The sequence below is a fragment of the Podarcis filfolensis genome (assembly GCF_964270895.1).
Source record: "Podarcis filfolensis genome assembly, chromosome: 14".
Lineage (NCBI taxonomy): Eukaryota > Metazoa > Chordata > Lepidosauria > Squamata > Lacertidae > Podarcis > Podarcis filfolensis.
This window is the reverse complement of record NC_139616.1, coordinates 10132915-10157915: the sequence shown is the minus strand read 5'-3', so window position 1 is coordinate 10157915 and position 25001 is coordinate 10132915. Positions and strand designations below refer to the sequence as shown.

Below are 25001 nucleotides of genomic sequence, written 5' to 3'. Positions count from 1 at the left end.
ATGGAAGTTAGGAGCTATGCTGCAGTCTTAAAGATTCTTAATGTTTGGTGTATTCTGATTATGTTATGTTATCCGCTCCGTTGCTTTTGTGACATGGAATGTTTGTTTGTGGTTGTCCTGGGGTCATGAATGATAAGGGGTGAGTCTGAAATATTGTAAATAATAATCAAAGCGTAAGGCTGGATCCTAACCCGTTTCACTCTTACAAAGCTAGGGCATTATGAGGATGAACAGGCTGCAAGAATGAGTTCAGTTTTTGGAGATGAGCTGATGTCTGGACTCGGGTGTTTCTGCAAGATAGCAAGGAACACTTCTAAAAATATTTGGATCTGGTGGCCTTTTCGGATGCTTGATCTATTGCTAAAAAGTTTCTTTTAACTCTGGAATTAAAGCCTTGATACTTCCTGTCAGTGCCCAACTCCCCTCCAGGTTTGAGAGCGATGCCTGCTGTCCAGAGACACATGTCCCAGTTGCTAAAATTGCATCATACGGCCGTATTGGGCAGGGAGAGGTTGAGTGGCAGATTTGGAAGCCGTGGTGGCTTGCCATTTCTCCATACACAATCCTGGCTTTGTTGCTGCTGAGTTGAAGAACTAAACTGACGAGGAAGCTTCTGCCGTTTCTGATTCCCTAGAGCCCAACAGGGAAGGTCACGGGAGACGAGTGAGGCGTGTTTTGCAGCAGACACATGCGGGCTTCTGTATGTTAATGATTCCCAGGTGGAAGTTTTGTAAGCCTGTGTCTGGTGAGTTAGACAACTTTTATTTCAGAGAGTGCAGTTATGCTCTCACTTCAGCTGGTGCTTGGGGAGCCTGTGCTGCCCCCTCACCCTCTGCCCCCCCCCCCGTTCCCTTTCGATTTCCCTCTCCTTTGGGTCATCTGCAGGTTAGATTTGCCAGGTTCCTGGGGCTGCCAGCTGACAAAGCTCTTTATGGCATGATTCTGGAAATTCTTCCCCCTGCCCTGGGTGGGATTGCGTGGATGAGACTGTCTGGGAGACCTGCCGTTCTCTGCTCTAACAGGCCCGGCATTGTTTGCTTTGCACTATTACACATCTATCTCTGCCAGTGAGGACAGAATGTCTGATTTCCCTCCACCTCCCCTCCTTTTCTTTCCTTTTGCTGTGCTGTCTTTTGCTACACTTGGGCATGCTAATTATTTTTGGTGTTTCGCTCTTCCCCCACCCCGCTGCTTGCCAGAGTGCTTTCTTTTTCCCCTGTGACATATGCTGGGATATGAGAAACCGGGGCATCGCGTGACCTTGAAGTTTGGAGGGAAAGCTATGCAGGGTGGCTGCAGCTCTCCCAAAGGACTGTATGTTTCCAAACATCTTGTCCACTTGGCTCTCGGCTGAATGTAGCTTTGTCTCTGTAGCTGTGTCCAGAAGCTGCTTTTGATGGTGGCAAGGCAAAGTAACAGAGGCTTGGAGGTGGGACTTAATTGCTCTCTGTAGGTGGGCAATGCCTTCACTCCAGTGCCAAAACAATTATAGTTGGTCCCAATTTCCCAGGTTGATTTGATTCTTGGACGCCAGTCTGGTGGGTATTGTCTTAGAAAATTTGATTGTTTTGCTTGGCCGCCTGGCAAATTGGGAGGAAAACACCCCAGAATATTTGGAGATCTAGGTTTGTAGAAGGACTGTTGTAGGGTATTAGAGCCACAAGCTGTGCCTGAAGAAATTCCTGGGCTTGGTCCTCCAGGTAAGGCTCAGAAAAACTTCTCTCCCAAATTCTGGGCAGATGAGCTTTAACACAGATGATACTGAATTGGATGGGCCGATGCTATAAGGCAGCTTCCTGTGTTCCTAACCTGGGTATGTACCGGCTATGACGCTTGCCTACGTCAATTCTGATCAATGTCTTGTCTTAAATGACCCCAGATTCTTGAATGTGGCCACTTCCTCCCAAATGTTTATCGTTGTTGCTAGCACGTGTGAGCGGTGGATGAATAACTTGGGATCCATCCATGGAAGACTATAGTGATTGCTTTTTGAGAACATATGACCAGTGTTCGAAGTTCCCCAGGCGCCAGGTGTGTTTTGCTTCTGGCGTGGGTCCAGTTGCAACTACCTGGAGATTTCGGGGCACTGGATTGGTGACCACAGTTTAAAAACCTTTGCATTAGTCCAGCAGAAATATCACTTCAGTTTCCCCTGTGTGTGTTCCTCCTTCTTGCATCCTGGGACAAGTGAATGGTTGTAGGAGCAAGCTACAGGTCAAGCAGTGTAGCTGAGAATTGTAGAATCGTAGAATTGTAGCATTGGATGAGACCCCAAAGGTCATCTAGCTCAATCACCTGGCGAATAGCCATTTCTTCGTGGCGGCCGTAACCTAGATTGAAGGTGCCATTTGGAACCTGGCTTATATATCTGAGTTTATAACATTGCATATAACAGGGTGGATAAAAGTAAATGATATATATATATATATATATATATATATATATATACACACAAAAAAAAAAAATCAGATTTATTTATTTAAATCAGATATTTTTTATTTATATCAGTTTTTTTTATTTAAATCAGATTTTTCAACTAAAATGCTTTTGGAGGAAAAATCTTTCTAAAGATAGTTTTCTATTTTCTATTATTGTCCATCAGGAAATAAGGATTTGTTTTAAGTTTTTCATGTGTGCTAAAACTCAGTCTAAGTTTTTTTTAAAAAACCGTTTAACCACATCAGTTAACAAACATGGATACATATGCTATAATGTTATTGCTTTAGTTAAATAAATTGTTCAAATTGTTATTAAGTAAATGATTATTTTTCCTCTTCCAATAATGTACAGCAGAAAAGTTCTCCAAATATAAACAATTAACTTATTAAACCTCACAATAATTTCATAATTATCTGTCTATGCAATTCTAATAGTATAACCAAATCAGTAATGTTTGCTATAACTGTAAAAACTACTCTGAACATTTATTATTCCAAAAATGAAACCTTCATCCGGTTGTAAATATTAAGGAGTCGTCTTTCTGTAAAAAAATGATTTAAATCAAGTCTTACTGACTAGTGATTTAAATCGTGATTTAAATCAAATCCACCCTGGCATATAACAAGTTCTGCTGCATTAGGCCAAAGGTCCATAAATTTTAGAATTTTTCATGTCCCTCCAATGTGATGAGAAGTACCAGGCCATGTGTCTGAAGCTGCTGCCGTCTTAATTACTCCTAATACCTCTTAGCCCTGGCTTGGATGCACACAGTGTTGGAGGTGGGGCCCAGAGACATTTGGGATAATGAAGATGGCCACTGTAGCTGCCTCCTCCACCCTTTCTCTCTGCCACTTTGGGCTGAGGGAGTGCCAGGAGTCTGGTGCTGCTTTCATCATCCACAGGAGCATGAGGACCTGCCTTATACCAAGTCAGGCCATTGGTCCATGCAGCTCAGTGTTGTCTGCATTGATTGGCAGAGGATTTCCAGGGTTACAGACTGGGGACATTCCCAGCCTTAACTGGGGACCCCAAGGATTGAACCTGGCACCTTCTGCATGCAAAGTTGAGGTGGGGAACTGAAATATACTCAGAGTCGCAAAGTGATTTCATGCTCTTTATTCAGCTCATAGTGGTGAGGAGGAATGAATGAAAGTCCCCTCAAAGTATCTGCTTTATATACATTATTTACACAATGGGCTGCACATGATTGGCAAATTCCGGAATTCTACTGTAAGCCAATCAGGTTGTGGATTCACTTCTATCTGGAGCATGATTGGGTGGTTCCTGCCAACCAATCATACTGCTGCATTGTTCTAGGACCAATCAGACTGCTGCATTCTGAATCCTATTGTTCTAGGACCAATCAGACTGCTGCCTTTTGGATCCTATTGTTCTAGGACCAATCAGACTGCTGCAGTTTGGATCCTATTCAACTCAGTACATAACAGGAACCATCTGTGATGCATCGCTGCTGCAGCCTCCCACTGCCACTCCCTCTGCACACACAACCCAGTCAACTTTGGAAGGTCCCAGTCCTTCCCTAGACCAGCTGCTGCCAACCCTGCCCTGTCCAGCTATCCTTCATATGCGCTCATTTTTTAAGATCCCACCAAGTTCTTTGGTCGAACCAGTTTGGCAGGTTTCTGTTGCATTTCCAAGACCTACCTGAGGAAAACCAAAACGAGCTCTCGGAGGTGACCTGAGTACAGCAGCAAGAGACATTCACATTTTTGTGTGAGCATTTTGGTTGTCGGCATTATACCCATGATTGAGGCCCTCTTCTGCCGTCTCCATATAATTTCTAGTTCCTAGAGCAATTTGGTTTTTTAAAAACACCCAGAAGGATGGACATTGAAGTTCTTGTGTGGTGCATTAGAAAAATGAACCTAGCAACACCTTGCAGGAATGCACTGCTGTCCAAGGACTAAGAAATCAATAGAAATCATTAGGAATTAAATTGATTAGATCAGAAGTTGCTTGCCCATCTGGTTCAGGTTATTTCATCACTGTTTATGAAAGTGGCTAAGAGCAGCAGTTGTAATTAGGAAAGCCCAAGGAACATTCAGTCACTGTAGTGAGGCTCTGTCCTTCCCCCTCTTGTGTTTTGTTTTGTGTAGTGAGGGTTATGCTGGATCAGAGCCTTTAGCATGGTAACAGCTAAAGAAGAACTCAGTCCCATTGCTCCATAGAGGTAACAGTCTATACGCTGCCTAGGAAGCAGGATGAATATTGCCCATACTTGTAGCTATTGCTATATCCTATTGATGTAATACATGCTTTGCCAAAGGTAAAGTCCTTGTTTCAAAGCAATTGCTGTATTCTGTGTTCTTGGTAGTTTTAGGGGGAAGGTATTCACTAGGGGGGCCTTGGCAAAGTGTATTCTTATTTTATTAATCTGTGACTGTTAGGAGAAGACAGAAGTGAAGGCTGAAGGAAAAAGGATAAAACTCCTGGGTGCTAGATCCTCCCCCAAAATTCCTGGGTCTAGTGGGTGATGGAGTTTAATCAGTGGTTGGAGTATTAAAATGGGCTGCCAGGTGCTGGATTTAGTGTTAAAATACAGGTGAAACCAGTTTCCCGTTCAGGAAATTGCCTGGGAGAAGAGCCATTACGGAGAACAAAAGGAAGGTAATGGGCGATTAACAAAGCAAATACTCTGTGCCAGTAGATGGGTCTGAGCCCCTCCTTCAAGGGAGAGATAGTTAGAGACAAAGCAGAGTTGAGTCTTGGGATTGCAGTTGGGGATGATGTGAGCTGGAGGAAAAATAGTTGCGGGCTGTAAGCATCAGCAAGCTGGAGAGAAAAGTGGATGTCTTAAATGCAGCAAGCTGAGCAGAGTCAGAGCTATGGGAGAAGCAAGACGCTATGGGAGAAGCAAGAGTGTAATGCTGGCAGCCCTTCCATCGCTGGCTCAGGTTGTATATGTGTGTAAATAAACCATATATCATAATGATAGCACAGTTTCCACTGTGCCTCATTTCCAAAGAAAACACGAGCCCTGGGTAAGTGCCTGGAATCCCTGGAATCTCTCACAACTCAGAGATTGCAGTGGCACCTACAGAAATATATTCTTATTTTATTAATATCTGGCTGTTTAGGAGGAGGCAGAAGTGAGGGCTGAAGGGGAAAAAAATTAAGCACCTATACTTGGGGGGGGGGCGCTAATGGAGAAGATGTGATATACTAGAGGTGGCCAACATAATGCCATCCAAATATACTTGGACTACAAGTCCCATCATCCTCAGCCATAGCTGGGGCTGATAGGGGTTGTAGTCCAATAACATCTTGAGGGGACCACATTGACTACCCCTCCTATGAGTTCAATTAATATTGGACTCATTATTTGAGTGTGAACCTCTGTGTAGCCAAAACGAAGAAAGTGTAAGCAAGCACAGGGGAGCCCAACATTTGCAGCAGTACAACATACCCCTCAACTGTCCTGATAAAACCAGGGCATCTCAGGGTTTTTTGTGTGAGAGCACGGCGGCCATTTTGGGCGCCATGACCTCACACCGTCTCACACCATAAAAGTGCAATTTGCAGGGCTGCAATTTCAGGTGGTGACCCAAAATGCGCATTTTTGAGTGCCCTGAAGAAAACACACCTTTTGGGGCTGTGATCTCGCGTGGGTCATGTGACTTGTGCATGAGCGTTGCCCCAGAAGACGTGTGCCCTGTTTTTTTCACCTCAGCATTGGGGAGAGTATGGTATAACATGGGGTGGTCGGATATCGGGGAGATAGCCTGGTATGAACTGAGCATGCGCAGTAAGCTGGAATACTGACAGTTTTGTGGTGGGGAGAAAAAATGACTATGAACTGGGAATATTCTGAGAACGGTTAGCATTCATTGGCTGGCTGGCACACTGCAAAGACTCATGGCATTTTGTTGCAGACCCAGCTATATAATATTTTTCTTGTCTGCCTTGGATCCCTACAAAAAGGGACTTTGCTTAGCCTTTTTCTTCCTTGCTAGCATAGCCCCACCCCCTGCAACACCCCCCCCCAACTCCCTGTGAATAAATATGACTCAAAAAGCTGCCTTTAGCATTTTAGTTATTTCATATTTGCCGTGCTTTAAGCAGGAGCGCAGTGTGACTTGTCAAGTCTTCACTGCCCTCGTTCTGAGCATGATTTCGCCAACAAAGGATGCCCTTGCTTGCTGCGTGTGTCTGTGTGTGTCCGTCCCCCGCCTCCGGCTGTAGAGAAGCGTAGCATTTCTCCGAATCTGCACGCAAACAATTTCCACTGGAATGCAGGCTGGGGCAATGCAGCCGTACCCATATAGAGCAAGGAAATGAGGTCACTGCTGAATGAGGGCTGTGTCTCGGAAATTCAGGCTGGCTGCGCGAAACTCTCGGGACCTGGCGTGGGCATTCTCCAGCAAACCTCTCCTGGGAGTTTGACTCAACATGCAGCAACGTGACGGGCTGCCTACAGCTTGACTGGGACTCTGTCGGGCAGGTCTCTTGCATAAGCTGCCTTGCTATGTTCTCGGAGAAGCCAGGGAGGATGGTTCTCTGATGAGGAGCTGCTTCCCACATTCATTTTCTATGGGTGGCTAACCCATGGTTAGGGACACGGGTGGCGCTTTGGGTTAAACCACAGAGCCTAGGACTTGCCGATCAGAAGGTGAGCTCCCGTTGTTCAGTCCCAGCTCCTGCCTACCTAGCAGTTCGAAAGCACGTCAAGGTGCAAGTAGATAAATAGGTACCACTCCGGCGGGAAGGTAAACGGTGTTTCCGTGTGCTGCTCTGGTTCGCCAGAAGCGGCTTAGTCATGCTGGCCCCATGACCTGGAAGCTGTACGCCGGCTCCCTCGGCCAATAAAGCGAGATGAGCTCCACAACCCCAGAGTCGGTCATGACTGGACCTAATGGTCAGGGGTCCCTTTACCTTTACCTAACCTGTGGTTGCTGGACTGCAGCTCCCATCACCCCTGACGGTTGGCCATGCTGACTGAGGTTTTCAGCGATAGAAAATAGCCAGGTGCCAGGCGCACTTTGTGACTGGCGCGGGTCCAACTGCGACCACGTGGAGATCTCTGGCTGCCAGGCTGGCGACCAGGGAAAGCAAAATGTCCTTTCGAGGAGGATCTGAAATATTTTCCTTGAAGCTTGACTCTGATCTATTCTGGATGGTTTTATTTGATGTTTCAGTGTGTTGTAAACCGCTTTGAGATCTGTTCTTTAAAATAAAGTGGTATAGAAATGAAAACAAACAAACAACAACATTATTGTTGAAAAAAAGGCACTTAGACATTCCATTGTGGCTACCATAATCCAGGTTTAAGGTGCCATTTGGCAATTAGATTGTATATCTGAGTTATTAACACTGGCTGGTGCCGTTTTCTTTTTATTGTGAGTCTTGGTTTTCATAGCCTTTATATATGTATATAATTTTAATTTTATCAATTTTTAATTGTTTATTAATGCTTGTCCCCCCTGGTTCTTATAAGCTGTCTTTGAGTCTCGTCAGGGGGCAAATAAATAAATAATAAAAAACTAAATTCATTGCAACCTTAACAGCTGCCCTACTGGATCCACCCCAAAAGTCTGCCTAGGCCATGGTTGTTCAGATGTAGCTGGACTAAAACTCCCCTCAGACTTGACCCTGGGGGTGATCGGAATCTGGAGGGCCATTGGTTCTCCATCTCTGAATGGGCCTCCCAGAAGATAACAGCCATGCATGAGTGAAACCCTTGGTGCTCATCTCCCACCTGCAAATGAGAAATGGTCACCAAAACCCCCCACTAGCGACGTAATCCTAATACCACTGAATTTGTGGGCAGGGCTTTTTTTTCATTCAGAACTCCCCAGAACTTAGTTCCAGCACCTCTCAGGTGGGTGCCATTGCCATTATGAGAGGACAAGGGAGGCATTCATGGTGAGTTCTGGCACCTCTTTTTTCTAGAAAAATAGCACTGTCTGTGGGTAACTGGTTTTTTTAAATCCAGGTCCTAAATGCTCGTAAAGCGGGCACCAGGAGGCTTGCTGTGGAAAGGAAATTTCCACAAGTGGACATTGCCACAAAGGAAAGCCATCTCCCTGGTAGCTAACACTCCTAGTCCAAACCTCTGAGCCGACCTAGATCACAGCCCCTAATACCCAACTTAAGATTCGGGTAGGTTCCTGCGGGAGCAGGTGGTCCTTCAGATTTGGGAAGTGAGTTGTGCATCTTCATCTCCCTGTGGGAGGGGGCCATCTGTGAATCGGTTCTGAAATTCTTGCGGGCAAGATGCAGCGACGAGGATGGGTATATTTTGAGGGCTCAGCCAGTCAGCCGGCAGCCTTTTGCGGAAAGAGGCCAACAGCTGTTGGCCTCCTAATCAGGATGAACTTGGTGTTCTAAAAACGGGGAAAATATATCGGCCTTAGTTTTAAGCCTTGGTATGCCTCTGATGTGTTTATGTAACCACATCACCCTTGATTTCGGGTTGCGTTTGGGGGGCTGATGGCATTAAATCGCTACTGTTTTAGTGTTACAGGGTTTTGTGCGTGGTGAAATGTTTTTTGCCAGTTTTTGAAAATGAAAACCAGCTTTGCTTGGCAGAAAGGGAAATTTGAGCACAGAGGTCACAGGGATGCTCTCAAAGCAAAGAATGAGCGAGTCATTCTTGTAATTGTTATGCATTTTTAAAATTATATATTGTGTTACTTTGTGTTGCTCTGGGTGGATCTGAGGCTGCCTCTTGTGGCTAGAATGCTGTCTAAAATGGTACTTCTGGCTCATGTTCAGCTTGGAATCACCTAAGACCACCTGGACAGCCTTTCTGGAATCCTATAGTTTTAGATTCTGGAATCCAAAAGAAATTACTAAAATAACAAGAACAACAACTGGAAAGTCTAACCAGAATTAGCTTTGTTAAATATATTTCTAGACAACAATCTGGATTCACATAATAAAGAGTTAATAAGCCATTTATTACAAATGACGAGATCCAACATAACCAGATACTGTACTGGAAATGCCTTTCTGGCACAACGATCGACAACTGACACAAAACAGTTTGGGAAACAGCCCTCCTGGAGAGATTAACAAATAAAGTGTGGTTGACACGTGAACAGATCAAGAAAGATGGCTTTACCCCTGTGTGATTTAATTGCATAACATATGCCAGTACTCCAGAAAATGAACCCCCCCCCCCCCGCATTTGGCTCAGTCTGGTTGATCTAAATTTAAATTTAAACATAAATTATTATATTTGAACCCCGCTTCCATGTTCATCAATACACCAACACTTTACAGGTAACAACCGTTTTGCATGGGAGTTGAGTTCCTGACCCACACGCATATAAACCCACTCCACCCTCTTATGCCCTTGCCCCGCCCCCTTTTCCTGCCACTTCTGGTTGCAATGATGTCCGCATGCACGGTTGTGCATTCTTTGAACGTGTGCAAAATGGGAGTTTCCTGTATATTGTTTCATTAGTAACATAAGAGGAAAAGTGACTATTGCTCATACTTAATCTAAGCATAATCACAAGGGCATTTAGCTATGCTACTGGGCATTTAGCTGTGCAATTTTGAATATTATCTGTTAATTCTGTTCTATCCTGTTTCCCCTTTGTTTAAATCAAATGACAAACCAAGAACCTATACATTGACCACTAATAATGCACCATATGTTGTAGATATTGCTGAAAATTCATTATGCTATTTTTGTTATGTACAACTGATGTGAGACTTCAGTGTTTATTATTCCTATGGTCCTTGTTTATAAAACCCAATAAAAAGTTACTAGATCCTTTCCACTTACAGTTAGGCCAAACTGCACCCCTCATCGTGCAATACTTTTGATCATCTTGGTTGCCCTCCTCGGCACACATTCTAGCTTGTCAACATCCTTCTTAAATTATGCTGCCCAGAACTGGACACAGTATTCCAGGTGTGGCCTGACCAAGGCAGAATAGAGTGGTATTATTACTTCCCTTGATCTGGATACTAAACTTCTGCTGATGCAGCCTAGAATGGCATTAACTTTTTTGCTGCTTTATCACACTGTTGACTCATGTTAAGCTTGTGATCCACTAAAACCCTTTCACATGTACAGTTGTACCTCCGCTTACGTATCCCTCCGCTTACGTAAACTTTGGGATACGTAAGCAGCAAACCCGGAAGTATATTTCTGGGTTTTGGTCGTGTGCACATGCGCAGAAGTGGTCTCTCCGGTTACGAAAACCTCAGGATCTGGCCGGAACACCGGAATGGATCCCGTCCGCAACTGGAGGTACCACTGTAAGCCAGGTGTCCCCGATCTTATATTCTTCCTGCCTAAATGCAGAACCTTATATTTGTCCCTATCAATGTCAAGTTCACTGGTTGGTAGTTTCCTGGGTCTTTTTGAAGATGGGGACAACATTTGCCCACCTCTAGTCTGTAGGGACCTCCTCTGTTCTCCAAGAATTCTCCAAGATCATAGGCAGAGGCTCTGAGCTTATATTCGCTGGCTCCTTTAGTACCCTTGGGTGCAGCTCATCAGACCCTGGAGATTTGATTTAATTTATAGAAGCCAGGTATTCCCTTACCACCTCCTTTCCTATCTTGGGCTGCAGCTCCCTCCTTATGTCGTTTATTATGTTATTGGCAGGTTGGGCATTGCTCTCCTTTTGGGAGAAGACAGAGGCAAAATCAACGCAGGAATTACATTTGTAAAACATAAAAAAAGAATATCACACGTTGGTTTTTTTCAGCCTGGTGTCCCAGCCTGTCAAGAGGGTTTTAAACTTTGGTCCCCTCTATGCAAATCTGTTAAGCATCCCCCACCCCATGCCCTCCTCCAAGCAGTTAATAAAAAAAACCACTGGGCCTGACAACGGAAATATCCTCCTGGTGTTTGTGTGAGAAGAAGTGGTCCTGGATGATAAATGCATGGCATGACTGGGCAAAGTTCGTACGGTGAAGCATCTAGGCAGGAAGCTAGAAATGGGCCATCTGGAAGAATAAAGCGAAGGGTTGCCAGCATAGAGAATCGAGTTTTGCTGCAAAAGGTGATGGACTGTGGAAAAGTGTCACATTAAAAAGGTACTAAAGGGCAAGTCTGTGCTGTACTCCATCCACACACACACACACACACACACACACACACACACACAGTTGTTGATTACAGCTTGTACAATTAAAAAAAGTAATACAAATAAGTGCTTTTAGAAAAGCGCTTGGAATTTGAAATGAGGGCAAAAGCGGGCAGATGGATTTGCAGTTTGATCAAAAAGTGGTTTCCTGCGCATCCAAGGCCACATTAAAGACTTGTTTGCGTAAGTATTCAGATAGCTCAGAATGAGGCAGCCTTAAAGTAGCTTTTAGGATAGAAATGAGTGGCTTTTGGCCCTCCATATGTTGCTGGATTTCATCAGCCCCAGCCAGCATGGGCTTGTGGTGAGGAATAGCAAGAGGTCAAGTCTCGCTCTGCTTCGTGTTGTTGTTTTTGAATGCGTAAGGTTTTGTGCTGTTGTTTCTGGGTTTTTTTTTTAATTTTAAAATGTGGCCTTGGGTTGGGCTATTCCTTGGCTAATTTTGGCTAAATGGAAGTACCCAAAAGAGATTCAGTGGGAGCTGCTGGATGAGGATATCGCCCCAAACCCAGGCAATCTGTGTGCTGATTTTACTTGGCTAGAGATCCAGCATTGACTCCCTCCCTCTTCACTGGCTTCCTGCCTGGGAAGGGAGAAATGAATCTTCTGTGTCCTGTGGACTTACCTCAGGACCATCCAAAGTGAATGGAGTCTTGTTCTTGTTTAACTGTTTCTAAAAATATAAGGAGCCAGGAAAACGTTCAGTGCAATAAATAGGCTCTAGATTTTAAGGAGAAGAAAGCAAAGCGTCTTCCTTCAGTGCTGGGGATGAAATGGCATCCTTTGCCATATGTGACAGCAACTGGCTGGCTTAGATCATGGGTAGGCAAACTAAGGCCCGGGGCCCGGATCCGGCCCAGTTGGCTTCTCAGTCCGGCCCGTGGACGGTCCGGGAATCAGCGTGTTTTTACATGAGTAGAATGGGTGCTTTTATTTAAAATGCATCTCTGGGTTATTTGTGGGGCATAGGAATTCGTTCATTATTATTTTTTCAAAATATAGTCTGGCCCCCCACAAGGCCTGAGGGACAGTGGACCAGCCCCCTGTTGAAAAAGTTTGCTGACCCCTGGTAGATAGAGGGTGCATGGCAATCCGCCATTGGCCCACAGATCTGTTATCCAGCACCTAATCACTTTTCCCCAACGCGCATCATCTATTGTCACTTTGCTTAATAGTAGGGCTGGCCCTTTGAAGAACTGTTGTAGAATATGACTTGTGGTGTGGCGGCCAATGGTATGGCACTTTCAAGGATTGTTTGAATTCTTGCAGGTTAGGAATAATGATGATGATGATGATGATGATGATGATGATGATGATGATGATAATAATAAATTTATTATTTATACCCCGCCCATCTGACTGGGTCTCCCCTGCCACTCTGGGCGGCTTCTAACAAAATATTAAAAATACAATAAAACATCAGACATTAAAAACTTCCCTAAACAGGGCTGCCTTCAGATGTCTTCTAAAAGTCAGATAGTTGTTTATTTCCTTGACATCTGATGGGAGGGCGTTCCACAGGGCGGGTGCCACCACCCAGAAGGCCCTCTTCCTGGTTCCCTGTAACTTGGCTTCTCGCAGTGAGGGAACTGCCAGAAGGCCCTCGGAGCTGGACCTCAGAGTCCAGGCTGAACGATTGGGGTGGAGACACTCCTTCAGAGCCAGTGTGGTATGGTGGTTAAGAGCAGTAGACTCGTAATCTGGTGAACTGGGTTCGCGTCTCCGCTCCTCCACATGCAGCTGCTGGGTGACCTTGGGCCAGTCACACTTCTCTGAAGTCTCTCAGCCCCATTCACTTCACAGAGTGTTTGTTGTGGGGGAGGAAGGGAAAGGAGAATGTTAGCCGCTTTGAGACTCCTTTGGGTAGTGATAAAGCAGGATATCAAATCCAAACTCCTCCTCCTCCTCTCCTTCTTCTTCAGGTATCCTGGGCTGAGGCCATGGGAGGGGGGGCTAGGGAGGGCTGCTATTGGGCAGTGACTGGTGGTCTGACTAGCTAGCATGGGGGCACCTTTTGTTGTTGGTGTATTGTTACTCTACCTCCAGCCTTCCTTTGAGGAACTCAGGTTGTGGTTCTCTCTCTTTTTTATCTTTATGGCATACGTTGGATAGAGAAATGATGATATTCTCCCCACTGCCAGCTGAGCAAGGATTTGAACCCAAGTCTCCCTAGTCCTAGTTTGGTTCTCTAGCCCAGGCTAGTCAACATGGTATTCTCCTGATGTTGTGGACTACAACTCCCATCACCCTGGTTACCTCTAGCAACCCAACCTTTCTGGCTGTCGCAGTCTATGCATTTCAATACCACCACAATTGGTTCAGCAATCTGGAAGGCTGCAGGTTCACAGCTCCTTCACTAGGTAGTCGTCCTAGGCAAGTCACCATTGTCACGTTCTCAAGCCCTGCTCTGTAAAATGAGGATAATGATGTCGGTCTGCCTTTCTAGGCTGTTGTTAATGGATTCCTGAGAAACTGGACATGAGGCCGTTTGAGCTGTCATGGAAAATGCTGCATAAACGCAATGTGTGCTTTTACTCTTACGATTCATTATCCATGCTAACCTTTTCCACCAGGGAGATCTCAATGGATTCTTTGTTCAGATGTACATATCAAATTGTCATATTGGTACAGGAACAAGGCGTGTCTCTCCATCTCTGCCCACTGCCTTAATCAGATTGCCTGGTGATCAGATTAAGGCTCTTTGCTTTTCTCTCTAGCGTGCCAAGGTGACGGATTGTTGGCAGCCATCTGGATTTAAGCCTGATAGAAGTTATACTTGATATTTGCCCTACATAGCCTGACGAGTACACTGCTTTACAGCACACTGTGCTCAGATTGACACGTGTTAGATGTGCAGGGCTTTGGAAACAACTTTCGCAGGAGGTTCTTGGCTGGCAGGATGATCAGCGCTTTGGAACAAGCGTGGGATCTGTCTCACTGCCACTTTCATAGGTGCTGCCTAACGTTCATCTCACGCTTGCAAGGAGTGAACCTTTAGTGTGCAAACACCTACACTATGGAACTCCCTGCCCATTTATATTAGGCAAACGCTTTCACTGTATTGTTTTCAGTGCCTGCTAAAACCCTTTTTCTTCCAGCAAGTCTATCCCGACATGCAATTTTAACATATGATTTTAGTAAGTATAAGTGTTTTAAGGTAGCTGGTTTTATTTTCTATTTTAAAACTTATAAATTTATAAATAATTTTATTAAATTTTAAAATTTTATATGTGTTGGAAGCCGCCCCAAATATCAAACATTAAAAACTTTACTATACAGGACTGTCTTCAGATGTCTATGAAAAGTTATATAGTTGTTTAACTCTTCGACATCTGCTGGGAGGGCGTTCCACAGAGCGGGTGCCACTGCCAAGAAGGCCATCTGCCTGGCTCCCTGCAGTTTTACTTCTTGCAATGAGGGAACTGCCAGAAGACCCTTGGAGCTGGACCTCAGTGTCTGGGCTGAACGCGGGGGGTGGAGATGCTCCTTCAAGTATACAGGCCGTTTAGGGCTTTTAATGGTCTGTGAAGACAGGTAAAGGTACCCCTGACTGTTAGGTCCAGTCGTAGACGACTCTGGGGTTGCGCGTTCATCTCGCTTTAATGGCCGAGGGAGCCGGTGTTTGTCCACAGACAGCTTCCGGGTCATGTGGCCAGCATGACTAAGCCGCTTCTGGTGAACAAGAGCGGCACACGGAAATGCCGTTTGCCTTCCCGCCAGAGTGGTACCTATTGATCTACTTGCACTTTGACGTGCTTTCGAACTGCTAGGTTGGCAGGAGCAGAGACTGAGCAATGGGCGCTCACCCTGTCGCGGGGATTCAAACAGCCGACCTTATGATAGGCATGCCCTAGGCTCTGTGGTTTAGACCATGGTGCCACCCGTGTCCCATGAAGATGGGTATTGGATCTCAAAACATATGGAGGGCACCCTTTTCTCCCCTGGCTCTTGATACCTATAGACCAGCAGGTGCTTCGTGTTCCTGAGCTCTTGGCATCCTGCTGTCAGTGCCCTGCCTTGCACATGTTGGAGAGGGCATTCTTCTGTCTGCCGGTGAGCAGCTTAAGGAGATCACCCAAAGGCTGTGGGTCTTGAGGTTGACCTGCCAGGAATGCTCCTTTTTAAAAGTTGCCAGCTTCCTGATTCAGAGCTTGTATACTTGCCGTTGCTTGCCGACACAACGGCAGCCTTCAGCAGCTGAGTCTGGCAAGCAAGGAGGCGCCATGGAGAATGTCTCTGCTCTGGGCAGGTAAGGCAAATTGCTTGGAAAGCACCACTAAAGAAAACGTCTGTAGTAGGGAGAAGGGGAGTTAGCTGGAGAGAAGGAGGGATTTGGATTTCAGAAGGTGCTGGAGGGAGAACTGAATGGACAAGAGCAGCCCCCAGCTGAAGATGGGCGTGTTGGCAGCTTCTAAGGAAAATAATACTCATGCACACAACGTTAGTACTATTATTATTATTTGCATGCAGGATTGTGTGTCCAAAACTTAGGGTTGTTTTTTTAAAAATAGTTTTTTATATTGAATTTTCCAAAAAGATGCAAATCCAAGAACAGTCAAACAATACAAAACAAACCACAATAAATCAAAACAATACATTCTATAAGTACATTTAAGGGGGATTGGGTGGCAGAAGAGCTGGTGGTCCCAGACCCACCCAGTGCTCAGACGTACAAGCAAATAAATCAGTACATGGAGTTCATGCAGCGGAGAGATCCCCGTCTTCCTTGTGCTTATGGAAGATCACCTTCTCATAAGCTGCCCATCAAGTCATGTCTTCTGTCCATTGTGTGACTGTGGGGTCGGAGGAGTGGACCTCTCCTTCCAGTATTGAAGCATATTAGACATTTAGCCACAATGAAAGCTAATTTTAGGCTGCATACATGCTGTACCTTTGAAGCACATTCTTTCCTTCAAAGAGCTGTAGTTTATCACTTCTGGCCAACCTTAGCAATCAACAGTGCCTAGCATTCTGTGTGTGTCTGCGCGCGCACGCCTCAAATGTGCCATAAAGTGTGTATGCAACTCAGATTGACTCTTGTATATCTGCCTCTTGCGGTTCTGTGCATAATTTGTGTATCAGCCCTTGGGGAGATACTGCCAGGCTAGCCAGCTCATGTGTGTGCTTCTCTCTTTGTGTGTGTGGATGTTGAGGCTTCATTTTGCCTTGGGGTTACTCAATGGGCCTCTGTTTTGGATGGGAGTATGTAAGGTGAAGGATGGATCCTGAACCCTCCTCAATACACTGCCTCTTCCCTTCCCTGCTTTATAGCTGTGGAATCCATCCAGCCTTTGCCCAGACAGGCAAATCCTTCTCTTTATCCGCTCTTGAGAAATCCTAGCTTAAAGTATGCCTGAGCAAATCTCTGCCTTGTCTGTTTGAGGCAGAAAATCCACTTAAGGGATGTGTGTGTATGTGTGTCTTTGTCTAAGCAGACCTGGGCAGTTGCTGCTTTGTGGGTTGGGGCTTCAGGATGGCTTAGAGGGTCAACTTGGCACTTTGAAAGCAGAGGAACTGCGAGGTTCACAACTCCAAATCTTGTCTTTATTTCTGTGATGTTAGTCTGTAAGATTTGTGGAGTTGGGGTGAGCTGTTGAGCAGATGTGTCGCACGTATTGGCCTAAGAAGGACCTGCAACCATATCAGCAGTGGCATAGCATGGTGGTGGAGGTACGGGGGCGGTTGCCCCGAGTGCAAAATTGTTAAGGGATGCAAAATTTCAACACCTCAATACAGCTGCACACTTCCATCACTGGGCTCCATTGAAAACGGCTTCTGCGTGCAAACCAAGAATTGACCTCTCCAAACAACAGAACAACTCTTATTTTCTTATCGCCGCGGCTGCGATCTCCTGGTGGTTATGGATGCCATTAGGCAGTTGAATGTACACGGGTACTCTGTCCTTTTCCTCCCTCCTCTCCACATGGTCCCAGACACTGGCAACCCACGCTATGCCACTGCATTTCAGAGTGTTAGTGGAGGCAGAGATAGAAAATAGCCAGGCACATTTTGCAACTGGGGTGGGTCCAATTGTAAACAAGTGGAGATCTCTAGATGCCAGGCAGGGGACTGGGGAAAGCAAAATGTCAGAGAAGGACCTGAAATATTTTCCGTGAAGCTTGAATTTGTTTTATTCTAGATTGTTTTACTTGATGTTTTAACATGTTGTAAACTGCGTTGAGATTTGTTATTTAAAATATAAGTAACATAAAGTGGTATAGAAATGAAATCATCATCATCATCATCTTCATTGGAAAAAGGCACCTAGACATTCCATTGTGATAACCATAACCCAGGTTTAAGGTGCCACCTGGGTCCTAGATTGTGTGTATATGTGTGTGTGTGTGTATATACACACACACAGTGGTACCTCGGGTTAAGTACTTAATTCGTTCTGGAAGTCCGTTCTTAACCTGAAACTGTTCTTAACCTGAAGCACCACTTTAGCTAATGGGGCCTCCTGCTGCTGCCGCGCCGCCAGAGCACAATTTCTGTTCTCATCCTGAAGCAAAGTTCTTAACCCAAGGTACTATTTATGGGTTAGCGGAGTCTGTAACCTGAAGCGTATGTAACTCGAGGTACCACTGTATGTATATGGGGCAAAAGCTAAATAATAATGGTGCTATATACACCTTTGTTCAAGAAGGAATTTTTAGCTTAGGGGCTTCCACAGAGAAAGCCCTCTCCTGAACCATCACCACCCATAACTTCTGAGGGTGGTGGAATTACTAAGAGGGCCTGTCTCTGATCTCAACTCCAGAGGCTATTTAGGGAAGAAAGCAGACTTTTGGAAATCTGGGGCTTTAAACACTAAAGCAAATTGAATTGGAGCCAGAAACAAGCTGGCAACCAGTGATGTCTAAAGCTGCTTCCATCCCCAGCATCTCCCCCGTCTTGTCTGGGTTCAACTTGTTCGCCTTCCTTCACTTTCATCTGACTACACTCCCAAGCTAGGAGTTACTGGCACAGTGTGCAAAAAATAAAGGCCGTTCTTAATAGTATTTCTTGTTTATATAGCACCAGTGATGTACCTGTGCTTCATAGAGCGATAGAAGGAGAAGACTGGTTCATGGAGTATTTACACCCTGACAGACCCTTAGGGTAATACGCCCTTACCTTTTGTTCCACACTTTTCAGGCAGAGGTCCTCAATTTAAAGCTCTGTGTCCAAGCGCTTCCCCCCCCTGCAAAAATCTGCTCTTTAAAGCTGAAGCACAACAAATAGCAAGAAGAAGAAGAGGAGGAGGAGTGCTTGGACACAGAGCTTTAAAGCTTAGAAAATGCCTGGAAAGTTTGGAGAAAAGGTAAGTAGGTGTGTCAAGTTCCAAAGAACGAGAAGCACACGCCAAAAGGAAGTGTATTATTGCACCAGTCCCACGTTCAGAGTGCCTAAAGGAAACGGTTGAAATTTTGCAATGCTCTCCCAAGTGCAGAGAAGAGAAAACAGAAAGTAAAATGACCGTTAGGTGGTCTGGGCCATTGCTTAATCAGTGAAGTTGAATGCCTTTGTTCTTTTTTTTAAAAAAAACAAAGCACCAGGAAGTGGCTGCACTTAACTGGATTATAACCCAAGGGGTGGAGTGGCTCCGTTGCGTGGTGCTCTCGCTCCCAACAATGTCCGTCCCCTGGAAACGCATTCCTGTGCCAATGCTGGAGTGCCAAACATAACATCCAAAAATAAATGCAACAGTCAGGCTACACAAGAGGTTGACTTTCCCCCTTGGAAGCCAATTCCGTCTTTCCTTCCTACCTCACAAGGTCATGTGTTGTTCTTTAATGTGTGTGTGTCTGTGTACACACACACACACACACACACACACACACACAGTTCCTAAGGACTCCTATCTTGCTTCAATTCTGTCCTCACAATGACCCTGTAAGGCTGGTCAGGTGAAGGTCAAGGTGAGTTGCCCAACAGCTTTGTGGCTCAAGAAATACCATTTGTTGTTGTTTAGTCGTTTAGTCGTGTCTGACTCTTTGTGACCCCATGGAGCAGAGCACACCAGGCACTCCTGTCTTCCACTGCCTCCTGCAGTTTGGTCAAACTCATTTTAGAAGCTTTGAGAACACTGTCCAACCATCTCGTCCTCTGTCGTCCCCTTCTCCTTGTGCCCTCCATCTTTCCCAACATCAGGGTCTTTTCCACAGAGTCTTCTCTTCAAGAAGTACCATAGCCAGCTGCTATTTATCCACAGAATTCTGTCCGTTTTGTCCATAGTTAAGCTGCCATTTGTCCAGGCTTGCCTGCCCTGACTGGCAGGGTTGCCTCTACCTGTGCAACTGCAAGGGAGCAGCCACAGCACCAGGCAACAAAATGCAACCAGAGTGTGTGTGGAGACAGCTTGGGCACCCATAGTGGCATGCACTGGAGGCCTATGTGGACCACAGGCAGCTCATCTGTGCCTTAGGATCTCAGGCACAGAGGTCCATAGCACCTGCTCTGCATGCAGAAGGCCCCAGCTTCGACACATGACATCTCCAGGTGTCTCCTTCCTGAAACTAGTGTAGACCAGGTTGGCAAGGTTTACCTCGCCTGGGCCGGTTCACTCCAGCGGAGATCCTTCCGTGGGCTGGATCGTGCGCCCGCCTGCGATTTCCCACATCTGCGCAGACGTGATTTTCGGCATCTGCGTCCATGCAGACACGATTTTTGGCACCTGCGCATGTGCAGATGCGATTTCCAGCACCGCAGAAGCGAGTCCCCATGCCACTCCACGCCGGTTTAGCGCAGCACATGGGGACTAGCTGAGCAGGCGGCTCGGTTTGGGGGCAGCTTGTGGGCCAGTTAAACGACCCCCGTGGGCCGCTTGTGGCCCATGGGCATTAGGTTGCCGACCCCTGTTGAAGACAATAATGAGCTAGATCAGTGGTTCTCAACCTATGGGTCTCCAGATGTTGTTGGACTACAACTCCCATCATCCCTGAGCTCTGGCCTTGCTAGCTAGCGGTGATGGGAGCTGTAGTTCAACAACATCTGGGGACCCACGGGTTGAGAAAGGCTGAGCTAGATGGACCAGTGGCCTGGCTCAGTATAAGGCCGCTTTCTATGTTCCGCTTTGACTTTCAACCTCAGTCCTGGTGTTGGCACACTTCATCCGTGGGCAGCTGGGTCTCAGCACCCATACTTTGCTTGCTATTGCTTCCTTTTGCTTTCTACTTAAGGTGTTGGGACATGTTAGCTCAGTCAGTAGAGTGTGAAACACTTAATCTCACAGTCCTGGGTTTGAGCCCCATGTTGGGCAGGAGAATTCCTGTATCGCAGGGGGTTGGCCTGGATGACCTTCGTGGTCCCTTCCAACTCTGCAGTTCTGTAGGCTTGGATCTGATGTGCCCCAGCTAGCTTCTAGGTGGAGCCACCAATGCCTAATAGAGTGAACTTCCCATCACCTGCTTTCCCACCACCGTGGCCTTGTTCCTGTAAACAGCAGTAACTCAGGTGTTCTCTGATAAGCTATGCAAACATCTGTGCCATTGGGGAGAGAGGCTTCATGGAGGAAGCGTTTGGATGGTGGTAATGGGGAGGAAACTAGGCATTTCACACATCTTCTTGTTAGTACTTCTTGCGTAATGTATGAATGGTTCACCCTACTATAGTGAGATGCGGAAAGCCTGCCCTTGTTTGTAGCACAAGTCCCATCTCAACACCATGGCCTGGAAGCCGTGATTTCATGCTTACATGAATGAGAGAAGGCCAGCATGTCTCTGGACCCTCTGGAGAGATTGCCTCCTTCCCCAGTTGCTAAAACACCTTGCTCGGATGTTTGCCTAGGACAGGTATGGTGAACCTTTGACCCTCCCAGTTTGACTAAACTAGACTGCTCCCATCAGCTCTAGCAAACATGGCCAATGACCAGGGATGATGGTTCAGCAACATCTTGAGTTCAAAGGTCTACCACACCTAGCTTCATAGCTGCCTGGGGATTTGCACTGTTCATGCTTTTGGACTTCCTCCCCTTTTCCCTGCTTCTACCCAAAGTCTCTGAAGTGCTGTCCTTTTGATCCCCAGGGCCATATCCTGGCAGGGCGGATGAAGCGAGTCCAGTTGTTGCATTCCTTTCCCAGTCTCAACATCTCCAGGGCGAGCTGAACTCCTCTTGCTGCCTTGGCCCTGGGAATGGCTAAAAGTAGCAACAAAGCTGACCCAGAAATAGCTCCAAGATTTCCAAGAAAACAGTGGCATGCTTGAGATCAAAAGATTTCTCTCTCTCACTCTATTTCTCTCTCTCCTCCCCCCACCCCCCCTTTACAAACCTCTCTTCAGATTGTTCTTGATAGAGAAGTATCTTGCATTGCATTGCCCTGGCTTTGAAACAGTGCAGTGTCTGGAAAACAATCAACTTGGGGTTTTGGAGCAAGGAAGGTGGCATGTTGCTGAGTTAAACAGCGACTTGCTGGTCCAACTGTCCAAACCTGGTTAGTGCATCTGCTGCTCGTGGTGCATTGCACACTGGTGTCTTGGTCCTGGGTGCCACGTGCCTGGGATGGAAGCAGCCGTGGCCATCACAATGTGCACTGGCTGAGATGGAGGCTGAGTGATGCTTAACAATAATAATAATTTATTATTTATACCCTGCCCATCTGGCTGGGTTTCCCTAGCCACTCTGGGCGGCTCCCAACAGAATAATAATAATAATAATAATAATAATAATAATAATAAAGCAATCAAACATTAAAAACTTCCCTAAACAGGGCTGCCTTCAGATGTCTTCTAAAAGTCAGATAGTTGTTTATTTCCTTGACATCTGGTGGGAGGGCGTTCCACAGGGCGGGCACCATTACTGAAAAGGCCTTCTTCTTGGTTCCCTGTAACCTCACTTCTCACAGTGAGGGAACCACCAGAAGGCCCTTGGCGCTGGACCTCAGTGATGGGGGCTGAGATGCTCCTTCAGATATACTGGGCTGAGGCCGTTGAGGCCTTTCAAGGTCTGCACCAACACTTTGACTTGTGCTCGGAAACATACTGGGAGCCAATGTAGGTTTTTCAGGACCGGTGTTATTTGGTCCTTGCGGCCACTCCCAGTCACCAGTCTAGCTGCCGCATTCTGGATTAATTGCAGTTTCCGAGTCACCTTCAAAGGTAGCCCCACGTAGAGCGCATTGCAGTAGTCTAAGCGGGAGATAACTAGAGCATGCACCACTCTGGCGAGACAGTCTCTGGGCTTGAGCTTCAGGCCTTTTGGAGGAAGTAATTTGACTCAGGGGTAGAGCATCATCTTTGCATGTAGAAATACCCAGGTTCCATCTTCATCCATCTCCAGGTAGGGCTGGGAGAAGGCCCTGTCTGAAATCCTGGAGAGCTGCTTCCCGTCCATCTAGGCAAGACTTAACCGAGATGGACCATTGGTTCTGACTCTGTAGAAGACAGCTTCCTAGGCTCCCCATATTTGCCTGTGTGGGGCTGTTTTGTTCTCCTTCTGCACGAGCCAGGAAGTCACAGTTAGCCATCGCTTCCCCATTGTGTCCAAACTAAGGAACCAAAGTTAACGGCTTCCAAGCAAGCCCGGATGCAGAAGCCAACTTTCAACCACAATGGCACAATTTGGTTGGAATGGGAAGGTACGGTTAACAGCAACGATCTTGCTTGTTTCGCTCAGTTGCGCAAAATGCCTGTGTGCAGGTGCCTGAAGCTCACGCACATTTCAGTTCATCAGAGCCAAGATTTGATTGCCTAAACATGGATGTTGTGAGTTGTGGGGAAGGTGGGAAGTAATGATGGTAGATGAAGCAGTGGAGGACAAGGAGGAAGACCTGTAGGAAACCTTCTGCTCTGCTGAGCCACACTTACCAAGGATGTGCTAAAGCTTCACTTTTAAAATGTTGCTTGATTCTCATGCCAATAAGTACAGTAGGTTGGGTTCTTCAGAATGTCCCCACTCAAGCTCTCTGTTTTGTGTGCTCGACAGCGCCACCTTCCTACCTTGTTGGACATTGCAGCTCTGGCCTTTTACTGTGGGTTATGCCTGACCAAAAGAAAAAATTGGTAGCTGCGACAAAATGTTGTAGCATGGAGAACTCCTGTTCCCGATTCCACCCAGAATCCACCTTTTCATGCCTTAACTGGACTGTTTTAGTGTCCCCATTTATTGTGCCACCAGGTATTTTATTTGTGTACTTCTGAAAACGTTTGGGTTTCTTCAAACCTGCCGATACAGATCCCTTACATATGAATGATGCCATCTTGCTTTTGAAGGATGAAATCTTGGAGAATGAATTTGCTAGATGGTTTTTATTTTTAAAGCAAGATACCTAAATCAGTCTCTCTACCTCACCTCTATGCCACCTTTCATTGTCTTCCTTTATTTATTAGACAAAGTGCTAATTCATAACTTACTGGTTAATTAAATTCACAGGATGAAAGTCAATCTGTGATTTAGTCTAGATGTGTGTGTGTGTGTGTGTGTGTGTGTGTGTGTGTGTGGTCCATCATTTCTCCTCCGGAATGGAATCTCTGGTTCAGTATTAACCTGCTGGAAGAATATATAGTAATCTTGGCTGAAACATTCCCTCACTCCCTTCTATGTACTTGACCTAGTTTGAAGTTTGACAAAAAGAGAAAGTGGGAGAGAGAAAGAAAGAGAAGGTGATAAGAAAAGAAGTATTGGGAAGAATGTATCATATGAGGACAATTCAAGGAGGTTATACAGGGCAAGCTTTTCAGCAGCTACAAACTTCATTATGGCTTTTTGCTGCTGCCTTGCAAGATTTTATCTTTCTTTCAGCTTAGTGGCAGAGTACGTGCTCTGCCTGGAGGAGCCCCCAGTTTTAATCCCAGGTATCTCCAGTTAAGATAACCAGGGAGCAGGTGATGGGAAGGACCCTTCTCTGCCCAGGAACTTGGAGAGCGGCTGCCAGCCAGAGCAGACAACACTGGGCTAGGTGGGCACATCGTCTGCCCTGCTATAAAGCAGCTTCCAATGTCTCAGCAACATAGGAATGTGGGACAGCTGTCTTGTACTGAGGTAGACCATGACTCCATCTCTCTGAGTATTGTCTACACTGACGGGCAGCTGCCAGGGACTGAAGCTGGGTCGTTCTGCATGCAAACCAGGCCCTCTGCTGCTGAGCTACAACCCTATCCCAATAGCAAGGTGGATATATACAGCCTAAGCCCAATATATCTCATAAAATCATAGAGTTGAAAGGGACCCTGTGGATCATAGTCCATGGGTAGGCAAACTAAGGCCGGATCTGGCCCAATCGCCTTCTGAATCTGGCCCATGGACAGTTTGGGAATCAGCGTGTTTTTACATGAGTAGAATGTGTCCTTTTATTTAAAATGCATCTCTGGGTTATTTGTGGGGCATAGGAATTTGTTCATTTCCCCCCAAAAAATATAGCCCGGCCCCCTACAAGGTCTGAGGCACAGTGGACTGGCCCCCTGCTGAAAAAGCTTGTTGACCCCGGATCTAGTACAACCCCTGCAAGGCAGGAATATGCAGCTGTCCCTTACGGGGATCGAACCTGCAACCTTCGTGTTATCAGCATGCCTTAT

The 25001-nt window shown here is 46.1% G+C and overlaps 1 protein-coding gene across 8 annotated transcripts in view; it reads left to right on the top strand.

Annotated features, from left to right (window-relative positions):
- Positions 1-25001, top strand: part of GRAMD2A (GRAM domain containing 2A) — a gene marked incomplete at its 3' end in the record, with an annotated part of 62397 nt that overhangs the window by 1909 nt on the left and 35487 nt on the right. Inside the window, exon 1 of one of the 8 annotated variants that reach the window (XM_083586841.1) lies at positions 483-745. The exons of 3 other annotated variants lie outside the window; for them this stretch is intronic. Coding sequence is in view for 2 of the 5 variants with exons in the window: in XM_083586835.1 (XP_083442961.1) it covers positions 782-885 (104 nt within the window). Of the gene's footprint in view, positions 1-482; positions 746-770; positions 886-987; positions 1814-15547; positions 15760-25001 lie in introns of those variants that run through there. 4 more of the 8 variants (XM_083586835.1, XM_083586840.1, XM_083586838.1 and 1 more) reach the window with 4 other exon arrangements.